The sequence below is a fragment of the Passer montanus genome, unplaced genomic scaffold (assembly GCF_014805655.1).
Source record: "Passer montanus isolate IOZ18808 unplaced genomic scaffold, ASM1480565v1 scaffold22, whole genome shotgun sequence".
NCBI classification, from domain to species: Eukaryota; Metazoa; Chordata; class Aves; order Passeriformes; family Passeridae; genus Passer; species Passer montanus.
The window spans coordinates 1,266,473-1,278,647 of record NW_024366815.1 but is presented as its reverse complement, the minus strand read 5'-3'; the positions used below and the strand labels follow the sequence as shown (position 1 = coordinate 1,278,647).

The 12,175-nt window shown below is 38.9% G+C and overlaps 1 protein-coding gene across 1 annotated transcript in view; it reads left to right on the top strand.

Moving 5' to 3' along the window:
* The window catches only part of ADAMTS12 (ADAM metallopeptidase with thrombospondin type 1 motif 12), a 149,335-nt gene that overhangs the window by 99,814 nt on the left and 37,346 nt on the right, over positions 1–12,175 (top strand). The window contains exons 13-14 of the mRNA XM_039709900.1: positions 2,459–2,592; positions 9,484–9,604. Coding sequence (XP_039565834.1) covers positions 2,459–2,592; positions 9,484–9,604 — 255 coding nt within the window. The remainder of the gene's footprint in view (positions 1–2,458; positions 2,593–9,483; positions 9,605–12,175) is intronic.

Here is a 12,175-nt window from a genome sequence, read left to right as displayed (position 1 = left end):
AAGTTTGTGTGGGTTTTTTTACATTTTAGTTTGACTTAGTAAGGGAGTTATTTTTCCTTAAAAACTGATTCTGAATTAAAGATTTACAGCATCATATTTATGGCAGGAGTTCGTCAGCACTGTCTTTTTCTTCTTGTCGGTGATTTCTGAAATGAAATTGCTTGTTTTGTCAAAACACAGCTATGAAGAGGTACAGATATTCTGTTTGACATATTTCATTAGGAACAGTGCAAAAGCTGAAATGTCTTTCTGTAAAATCTGTCTGTCTGAGCAGGTTACAGAGTGTCTGGAATTGTTGGATTCTCCTTGTCATAAACATATTGTGCTTTGTATAGAAAAGTGCTACATTGAGAATGTAGGCAAGGTGAAGCAAAATTGAGAGCACTAAAGTAATCACTTTAATCACACTGCCATAAAGAGAATTCTACAGACAGAATTAAAATCACTTGTATCACTTACCATGACAGCTCTTATCAAAGCAAGTGGTGGGTGTTATGGCTGGCAGCTTTCACTGGGCTGAGGGTTGGTGAGGATTACAAACTTTATGTTCTTGCCTGAAAAACTTTTTAGCTCCACCTCCACTGATATTCTTGAACACAATTCACATCAGCTGGAATTCCACCAGTTGTATAACCGTGGTCCATGCATGTGCTCTGGGTCTCATCACTTGCACTTTGTGAAGGTATTTGTGTTTGAGAAGCCAGAAGCTCACACTGGGTGACAGACCTAAGGTGTCATTTTAGCTCTACTGACAAGAGGGGGGAAAAAAGCCTTCATTAAGGATGTTTTGGATTTCCTTTACTGTTCTTGGTTTTTTATTTTTAATTTGTTTTTGTTTCCAGTTGTGCAGTGTTTCTGCATGTTTACACAAATGAGATTCACAGTACCAAAGCTCGGGCTTTGCAGGATTCAGTTCTTAATCTGCAAGAGCTTTGAGGGGAGGAATGGCAGTGACCTTTGTGCACTGTGTGGTGTTGTGTGTATGTTGGTGCTGTACAAACCAGGGTAATGAGAGCAAATTTTCCTCCTTCAAAAGGATAAATCCTTTTGTTGGAAATTAATTAGTTTATTTGCATTATCAGAAATTTGCATTTCTCTTGTTACCAAAAATTTCTTTAAAAACAGTCCTTCCTATGACACAAACAAAGCCAACAAATGAGGAAAAGATAAAAATAAATTCATCAACCAGGATGTGGAAGGCTTAGAGTTACCCTGCATCCCTCTGAGATCAAGGGAGCAGCTTCTGTCAGCTCTGTCAGGCACAGGATAAAACTCACTTAGCTTTAGCACCTCTGCAGCACAAAGGGAGGTAGTTTTAAACTTATTAAATAATGGTGCCTTGAAGTCACTACTGACTGGTGGGTTTAAGGCTCACTGCTTTTCTCAGCAAAGCATTTCAGATTGCTGAGCATGAATAAATTGCTTTAGTGCTGGGCGAGACTGGGGTCTTCAAATAGACCAAAACCTGAAGACAAGTCTTGTGTTGGTGTCCTTCATTAATATGATAGTGGATGATTTTTAATTCAGGCAGATAGTTCTGGTTCTGCTGCAGAGTTTTCAGAGAGTGTTACAAAGCCAGGGATTATGTCAGTCCTTGCTTTGACCTTAATTTCAGCTCTAACTCATCTTCCATGCACACAATTTATTTATCAGACTTGTGTTCTTTGTGTCTCTGATGTCTCAGTTTCAAGATTTCCCATTCACAAAGGCCAGTGTCTGTGAGACAGGGAGGCTGGTGTTTGGCTCTTCTTACTCTGTAGATGGAATGGATTAAGGCCCTGTTCCATCACAGAAAATCTTGTTTCAGAGGCCCCTTGTTGCTCTTGCTACAGCTTTTCTCTTCCCTGTTGCTTCTGTGGGACATCTATCTGAAAACAGCCTGAGGCTGTCAGACTTGCAATATTATCCCTATTTCATAAGTTGTCAAGCAGGAAAAAAAAAGTTTGAAATTATTTATTAAGTACAAACAGGTAGAGGAAAATGATGAACCACAAGATCAGAAGCAGGCAGCTGACTGCTCTCTTAGAGAGGCTGACAGCAGTGATGGAAAGTTTAAATTACCTCTGAAATTATTCAGTAACCAGCTGATGGAAAACTTTCTTGTCAGTGTCCTTGGTAATCCCACCCCTGCTCTAGTGACAGCTGGATTTGCTGGTTTCCCATCCCTTTCTCCATCACAGCTGATGGCCTCATTGCAGCCTCACTCAGCAGTGGCTGCAGATGTGCCAGCAACAGAGAGCACGCAGATGTGAGGGGACCAGCTTCCAGCTGCTTCCCACAAATCCACAAGTGCTGTTTGTCAGGCCTGTGTCACCCTGGCTCTGCTCAATTCTTCTCATTCTGTCAGTTCTGGCAAGCAACAGGGAAAGTGAGCAAATGGCTCAGCAAAGACCCTGTGCACTGCACTTCAGTGTCCTGCTGGTGTGTTGTCTGAGTGAGTGTTCCTGTTTCCTTTCAGCAAACCCCTGTGAGCTCCACTGCCGCCCAGTAGATGGCCATTTTTCAGAGAAGATGCTTGATGCAGTCACTGATGGCACTCCTTGCTTTGAAGGAAGGCACAGCCGAGATATCTGTATTAATGGCATGTGTAAGGTATTGGGTATGTTTGCATGTTTCTTTCTCTACAATTTAATTTTAAAAAGTTATGGGAAGATGCTTAACTATTTTTTTGGTAGGACCAAGGCCAAGTACTCAATTTTATCACATTTTTATAGCAAGTTTATAGCACAAGCTTTCCAGGTAAACATAAGAGTAATTTGTACCCTTTTTAATGACTCTGTTTGACTGTCTGCTGATTACTTTTGGTGGCTTTTAAATCCTCTGTTTTTTTCCCAGTATTTTAATACATCAGTTCAAGAAAAGCTGTTTCTGATTAGAAGTTTTCACAAAATATTGTAGCTTTAGGGTTGTAATTGGTGTCACTGCTGTCCGTCGGGTTTTTTATGAAAATGTGATTTAACCATACACATGTAGCTGTTCTGAGCTGTCTTTTAATAGGATCAGACTTTGCAGTTGAGGGCAGTAAAAATAGTTTACAATATTGAACTGAATAATGTTATACAATGAGATAATGGGCAAACACAGTGTATATGGCTCAATAATATTGTGCATTGGAGAATAAGTATAATGGTCTCTGCATATTCTGTGTGTTGGTAGCAGATTTCCAGGATGATGTGTGTATCTGTATGATATTTGAAGGAGTGTTCTGTAAATTCTGTAACCTCCACAATCTCAGCATTGCTTTTAGTCACTTTCTTATAAATAAAATGAGAATTTTTCTTGTAGAGCATATATTTACATCTGTGGTTCATTTCTTCAGATGGAGGGTTTGTCCTGTGCCTCCTTGAAGCCTAATAGCTTTTTTGCTTTTAGCATTTTTGGAAACAAGAGCAGGACTTGGTGGCTTGTGGAAACTACATTAGCTTACCCAGTACGGGAGTTGTGTGCCCCTAGCCACTTAATTGTATAAAAATGCAACTGGAAGGGACTTCAAGAAGTTGTTTATTTCATCTCTGTACAAATTATATTCCTTTCTGGACATTTTTTACATTCTTTTCTTAAAGACTTCCAGTGATGTAAAATTCACATTTTTAATACGTGATTGGTAAATCAATCTCTTTTTAAACTTCTTATTTTATTAGAATGACAGTTGCCTCAGAGACCAGTAATAAAAGTTGTGCTTTAAGCTTTCCTTGCATTATTTGCATTTATGAAAGGGAGTTACCAAGATCTTGCTCAAGTTCACAGTGAAGAGATCCTGCCTCACTTTGCTGAGGGGCAGGATGGGCCTGTGAACTATGATGGCTTTGAACGGTTGAAACATACAGTAGATGTTCCATACCCTAGCAGTGCTTTTGACCTTGGGAGAGGCCAATTACCAAATTCAGAGAGGCTGTCCTTGTGAAACATTCATTTTCTGATTTCCAGCCCAGCTGGACTGAGATGGTTATGATTAATTTTAGTTTCCATATGCTTTCTGTATGGAAACCTTGCCTGTGGCAGTTCAGATTTATACCTGTTTTAGAGATAGCAAGACTGAATTAATCCAAACTGGGATATCAGAGGTGAAAGAGAAGCTAATCTAACTGCAGTTTGTAGAGTCCAGGTACATTTCAGCATTAACAGTTCTGTGGACCCAAAGATTTTCTGAGAAATTCCCTCCAGGGTGCTGTCGGTGCTGCTCACGGAGACTGCTGCTTCACATCTCATGGCAAACAGATTCATTTGGAGTCAGGATCACAGAATGAACAATATAGCCATGCAAAATGAGACCAAATGATGAATAGGTAACCCAAATAGCTCACAGTATTGAAAGATAGCATGCTTTCATCTGAAATAGGTACCCAGCACAGCACCTGAGGAGAAGCTTTTTCATATGTCTTCATCTAATTTACTAGTATTTGAGTCCAGCTAGCTGAACACAATAGATACATTAAAGGTCCTGGAGAATAAATCTGGAAATGCATTTAGTATAATTAGTCTGGCACATCATTGTTGTAGTTTGATTGCAGCATGTTGCTAATGATATGGAAAAGACATTTACAAGTGTTAAAGTGCTGTTCTGGTTTTCAGAACTGTATCTCACAAGAGCACTTCACATTTGTCCTGAGTACTAAAATAACACTTCACTTTGGTCTGAAATTGAGAAAAAATTATATTAATATGGTATTAGATCCACTGTCTAAATTGCTCACATGTGATTGGCGTGTAGAGTAGCTATTTTTTTATCAAGTAAGTTCAGAGTTTTCCTACCGGGTATGTCATAACAAGATAGATAGATCCAATAAAGAATTTCATCTTCTAAATTAATCTGATTTTAGTCTAATTTTGCAGTTTGTCATGAATTTATTCAGAGCAATCAGAGAAACTGGTCTTTCTTTGATAGCTAAATGTGGATTGAGATGCTACCTGAGGGCTACCTGAGATATACCAGATGCTTTCCTAGCTGGCCTGACAAAGCCACAATATGCATCTTCAAGGGAGAAGTGAGTGCAGACAGACACTGATCACTTGGTCCATTTAATTTATCTCCCAATTTTTTGGAGGTGCTGCCTGTGCATCAGTGCTGAAGGAAGGTGTTGTGAGTGCTGAAGTGAGGTGTTGTTTGCATGGTATTCCTTTAGAACTTGTCAATTCAAAGACAGGCTAAAATTGTTAACTCATTTAAGGCCTGGCCTATAAAATAGCTGGGTTTTCTCTCAACACTGACCTTATACAGCAGAAAAGTTCTGTCAGGAGATCTGATAAGATCTGTCAATAACTTAATCTCAAATCATCAAGCTGTATTATGACTAGGTTTTTTTTTTTACTGTATGTCTTAGCCCTCATTTTTCAATTGTTGTTTTCTCCCTTTTATTTGGGAGAACTTTAAAGCACATAGTCTATACTCCTGTGCTTAAATTATGCATCACAACTGCACTCTTAATTCTTACGAGGTGAGTCCAGTAAGAACAACCTTACTAGGTTGTTCCCCCACTGTTAATGAGTGAAGATACCACGATCAGAGTATGGTTGTTTAGCCCTAATAATGGAGATTTTTGATTAGGTACAAGCCATCACATCATCTAAAAGTGAAGGCTTACATATTCTTTTCACTGGAGTGTGCAGATGGTGAAGGTGGAGGATCTGGCATCTGTGATGTTTCTAGCAGCCATTCATCTCCTGCACAGAATTTTGATAGGACTAAGTGACCTTCAGTCATGCAAATCTGTGGTAATTCACAGCTGTGACTGTGAGAGACTGACATTGTACTGGAGAATTACACAGCTGTGTAGTAGGGAAGGAACCAATTTTTTTCTCTTACTGAAAAGCAGATTACACAGCTTGGATTTTTATGCAGTAACTTCACCGCTTCACACTTCAGCTTTCTCCTCCCACTGCTAGTCCAACAGGACATTTGAATCAGACCCATACAGACAAATTACAAGATAAATTGATGACATCAGGACGCCTTTATCTCCATTCAAGGAAATGTCATGGCCAGCATGAAGTAAACATGATTGCTTTATTTGAAGACTTACTGGGGGGGACAAAAGAATGGAAGACCTTAAAGTTCAATATAGCATTCACATAATGAATATTCAAGCAGTACCCTTCAAGGCCATACCCTTGAATGACAGCAAGGACTTTTTATATCTGTCCCCCACTGCCAATCTGACACAAAAGCCTCTCCCTCTGGAAATGGAAAAATGCCAATATCTCTGGCTGTTTTCCCTTTAGTCACTGAGCAGCAGGAAATAAATTGTTTCTCCTTCCTGTAATTCAGCCTGGCAGTTCAGGTCATTACATCTGCCTCTGCACTGTGTGCTGTGATGAGAAACAAAGCTGATCTCAAACGCATTAAAAAAAGCTCTTGGTGAGTGGGACAATGGCAAAGTTGTGTTGCCCATGCCATGGTACACAGTGGTTCCTGTAACACAGCAGGGTTGACAGGCAAAGGGTGCACAACGACATATGTGTATTAAAAAAATCAGAGCCTAATTGTTGCTGATATTCTTTCCTACTTTGTAACCCATATTAGTCTCCAGAACCCCTTTAGCAAGTGCTAATTCAGAAATTCATGATAGAGTCGTATCGTGGTTCACATTGGAATGGACCTTAAATATCATCTATTTCTGGACTGCAAGTGCACATTAATGGGTCGTATTGACCTTCTGGAAGGTTTGAGGCATGTTGAGAAAATGCATCCACAAGAATAATGAGGAAAGCAAGTGAAAAGAAGAACGAAGCATCTTGAAATTATTATAATAGATGATGAAAATAATGTGGTATTCACTGGAGTGATAAAGGAAAACATGGTCTGGAAATTAAAGTTCATGGAAATGTATCTGGAGTAAATGACTGCTGTTTATTCTGAGACATGAGAATATTGCTTCGTGATGGTTTTTAATGGATTTGTAAGATGAGACCCTGCTGTTACATGTGAAGGTCATGGCAGCACCAGCAGCACCCCAGCACTGGGGAATTAAGCAAAGACTTTATTTACTGTAGCAGAGTAAATTGTCTGCCCTACCTCATTCTTGGGTATTCCAAAACCCCAGGAATGTGTAGGTTGCAGGTATAGGTCAGGCTCATATCTGATCAGATACAAACTGTTTAATATATCAGAAGAACACTGAAATACAAACTTCTCTGCTGTTATTGGAAGGGACAAAGGGATTCTCTTCACATCACAGTGATGCCATATTTTGATTCCACAGACCTGTTGCTAAAGGAAATGCTCAAGTGGGAAAGATCTGAGCTCATTGAGTACAGCCCATGCAGAAGCACTGATTTGCTAATCCCAAAGGCAGGGAAGGGATGATCCTGTGTTGCTGCCATTTCAGTTAGAGCCAGGGCTGCAGCTGTTCTAATCAGAAGTAATTAGTTAAACCTGTTGGGGGGTTTTTACACCCCACAGTACTTGGTAGGGAAATATGCTCAGCGATGTTCATTTCAAAGTATCTGATTGACAGTGTGAAATAGATAAATTAATTCTGTGTGCAGCCTCTCAGAAAAGAATGCACAGTAAATAAAAGATAGAAACCTCTCCCGAACCATGAATTTTCTACCAGAAAATGATAATTTGGCAAAAAAATATACAATTTGAAGACAAGTAATTTTTAGAGACGTTCAAAATACAAGCTCCCAGCAGTCATTAATTATGTTTTCTAATAGCAAAGCACAAAGCACAAGAGTTCCATCTTCAGACTTTGCCCATCTTTTTGTTCAAGTGTATATGTACATAGTATAGAAAATAAATATAAGTCAAATTCTATGACTCTCCAGAGTGTCTTATTATTTCTCTGGTCTAATTATTAGCCAGATAACTATGACTTCACTGTTTGGAGATGATTAACAGATGTACTAATAGTACAGTAGGTGTACTGTGGAATGCATCACTGAGAAAACAGCAACACTTCAGCCTCTCTAAATTATTAGGAAGTGTTAAAGATAAACTGGTGAAGAGACAGATCTGAACTCCTGGAAAGATAAAGAAACATCCTGTTCATGTAGCAGTGGTGTCTCTGCATTCCAAATAGTTGATTAAATCCATCCCTGGTCAAATAGCTGCATACTTGGAGGCAAAAAGTTAGTCACCTTGCTAACATATCGTTATCTCTGTAGCCTTCTGTGCTGCTCATAAGTGTGGTCCTTGGTGCCAGGATCTGTCTGTGTGTAAGACATTACAAAACCTTCCATTTTTTGAAAGTGGCCTTCACAGAAAGGAGGGAGAAGCTGAGGCTTCTGCAGAACTTTTTGACATGGCTGTGACTTTTCAGAGCTGGTGTGAAAGGTTCTGGATATGAATTGGCAGTAGGTGATAGATGCATCTCTTTTCTGGAATCTTCTTTTAAGTGTTGCAGTTTGGCACCATCTGTAGCTTGAGGACTTTCCTTGTTTATGTTTCTCACTGTTTCTGTAATTGTTCATTAAATCATTGGCACTTAGACAAATGTTCAGGTATTTCTTAAGCTGAAAATGATAGAAAAATACTAAAAAATGCAGGAGCCTGTATACCTTGGTTAGTCTAATAGATGGATTTTCCTGTCAGAATCTTGCAGAAATATACAGTAGCTGATGTACTGAAGGTAAAATAAGATGAACATCAAAAGAGGTTCCTATACCAGATTTTCATACATCAGGAGGGCTAGACGGGTTGGCAGATAAAGCACCTAAAAGCTTGAGAAAAATCAGCTGAGAAAACCTGTTGGGGGTGACTTTATGATGCTGTATACCATATCTCAAACCAAGACAAAACCTTGACATACTACCAGACTTCTGGCTATTCATCTGTATCACAGGCCTCCAGGTATCTTAGATGTTGTTAACAACCACCAAGTGTTGGACTTTATACTGTGTTCTGCAATCTTGCCTGTTTTTGAAGAGAGACAGAAAAAAATCCCAAAACCAAATGCAAATTCTGTTGAAATTTAAAGATGTAAGAGCACAGAATTTTTGGGTTGGGCAAGGAAGTTTTTTCCTGACTCAGGATGAATACATTTTTCTCTGACTTTCTTCCTGTAGCAAGCATAAACTGGAAAAATATTTTTAGTAGAACTTGATTCACTTGACCCAGTGTATCTGGACCCATGCCTCTATGCTGGCAAGCTAGAGAGTCATTGATGTAAAATTTCATGCCTACTGAAGAGTTTCTCTTTGCCAGGGGGATTGGCAGAGATTTCAGTTCTGTTACTGCATTGCATTCCCAGGAACCTGTGGATGGCTCTATGACATAAGAAAGCAGACACAAATCCTGGATATAGTGGCCAGTCCCAGATAAAATGAGGCCATTTGGATGGTACATTTCTGTCTCAAGTGACTGGTCACTACTGTATGTTTTGTGACATGATGATGGTTGTTGTTTGTTGGTTTGTTTTTCACTTGGTGTAATACACTATACAGGATATATACTACTCCCCTGCTCAGAAGTGAAGTGATAGATGAGCTCTGAGTAATTCATTGTGGAGGCTGCATTTATTCTGACACTCTTTTTCCTTCTAGGCTGTTGGCTGTGATTATGAGATCAATTCCAACGCAACAGAAGACCAGTGTGGAGTTTGCCTGGGAGATGGCTCTGCTTGTCGTACCGTGAAGATGACGTTTAATCAAAGTGAAGGATTTGGTAATAGGGATCCTTCCTTTAAGTTCTTCCATTGGTGAAGTAATTTCTCCATGTAAAAATTACTAAAGCGCTTCTCATTGAGAACTGAGTGATTATCTGTGTGGGAAATTGTAAATGGGTGTTTCAGTGAATCATGCTTCTGCCAGAAAAGAATGCATGCTCTGTGCATAGTCAGATCTGGTCATCATTTGATCTGCAATGCTGTGCTAATGACCTGAGTAAAACTACTCTTTTCTCCTTGAAGTTGGAAAGGAGAAACAAGTTCTTCAGTCCTTGTAGAGCTGTGCATACAGCACGGGTTTCATTAATTTGTTCATGTCTGTTTTGGGAGCACATAGATTTAATTTTAATTAAAAAGGGAAGGATTAATAGCATCTGAGGGTTGCCAATTCACAGGTGTGCAGAAGCACCCACAATAAGGTTGCTCTAGGATTTAATGAGCCCAGTGTGTAGGTAAGACAGCTGACAATTTGACTGTTATTGAATCTTGGATCTCTAGATCCTTATCAAACGAAACCTCATAACCAAGAACAATTACATAAACACCATCCACAGAATTTTAAACCAAAAATTTATTATGTTGAGTGACAAGCTCAAAAACTTGCTGCTGATTAGCTTTCCTTTCAAAATCAGATAATGTTTATTGGGAATCAGTGAGAGGCTCTGGGAAATCAGGAAGTAATTTAGCTGGTGGGGAGGGCCAGGGAGAGGCAGAGGATGATATACTGAACAAATGATAACTTCTCTTTCCAGACAGTTGCAATACACTTAAAATAAGGTTTATGAGCAGCAGCAGGTGATTCAGGCAAAAATAACTATGCAAAATCTTGAAAGGATATAGATGCTTTTGTGTTGCAATAGAGTACAAATTGTCTTACAGTTTTTATGCTTTGTGTTTTAAACAAATTATATTCTAATTAAATAGAAAAAAACCCAACCAACCCAACCCTACTGTAAAAGAACATCAATATTGCAAAGCCAAGCTGCCAGGATGTGACATAATTAAGATTTTTCATGTTCCTGGTTGTAAGTATGCCTTCTAATCAAGCCTTTAGTTACATAATCACACACTGTGTTTGCAACGTGTCTTCTCTTCACGGAATGAATAGAACATTTGGGAGAATCATTAGACTTGGTTACTTACAATAGACCTAGACCACTGATTTCCTGAATAATATAAGTCATTCAGTGAGCTTCCAGATTTTCTAACTTCATTCACTTAGAAAAAACTGATTCACTTAGAAAAAAGTGTTTGGATTTCCAGTCAGTCAAGGAGACTTGCAAAAGATAACATTCAGAAAATGCTCCTTCTTAAACATCAGTCACTGGAAATCCATATGTATAATTATATATTATCAATCTAATTAGGAAAGACTTGAAGTAGACAGATTCTGTTTTGTACCATAAGCAGCATAAGACATTTTAATCAATATTTATTACACTGCAAAACAGCTGCAAGGAAAATCAGATGTTAAAGACTCTCATTTACAGCAGCAGGTTGTTGTACAGCACATAAATAGCTCTGGTGGGAGAAGAACATTGATACTGCAGATTGTTTAGCATGCCCAGCATGGTTTACCTCACTCGTGTGAGTGAGTAATCAAAGGTGATAAGCTCATTTCACAAGAAAGGTGAACAGGATGTGATTCTCAGAATTTAATTCATGACCTCAGAAAGGTGTGATGAGAACTGGGGAACTCATGTTTCAGTGCTGAAGTAAACCAGCACAAAGTGCAGCTCACACTCCCAGTGCACCAGCTTGTAACAATGTCATTCATCTAATTTCTAAAGCTCAGCTAGGGGGAATAACAAGAAAGCTACCTGTGTTTGTGTTCAAGTATATATGTGAACTTCCTATTTTTACAATTTTGTAGCAACAACAATAGCAGCTTCCTGTAAGGTGAGAAGCACAGAGTCTGATGTCACATATTGCCTGTGATGTGAACAAAATTCTGTAATAGATGCTTTGGGTCATTCTTAACATACAGACCAAAACTCTCTAGATACGTATGCATGAAGAGCCCTTGAACTTTGGTATGAAGATCAGTAGTTTGAAAAAAAGTGGTGAATTTATAGTAGTAATTTGAGGCATTTGAAAAACAGTCTTTTGTTATTGTTGTTGTTGTTGTCACAGAGAAGTTAAATGCCTTAAGAGAAGGTACATGGAATTCTGTGCATTCCTGTACACTGGGTAAATGAACATAACATAAATGAAAATGTTTTTTTGCAAATTGAAAAAAAACCTTTCCCACAACAGGCTGTTAACTTGCTGGAACTCCCTGGCATTTCTCCAGTATGCCAGAGCCCCTCAGGCACGAATTTGGAAATGTTGATGCTCATGTGTGGAGTAGATTGATGCTCATGTGTGGAGTAGATTTCCCCTGGCACAGCTCTGAAAGTCACTCACCTCTGCATTCCTTTTAAATGTCACTAGCATTGCCTAAACACTATTCTCCAGCTGACACTAGAAACCCTGACTTGAAAAGTCACACTATTAACAAGCTGAAATACCAGCTCTGTGACAGCACATTTGTGTATTTTTTCAAGCAAAGCTGTTGTTTTAATAATCTT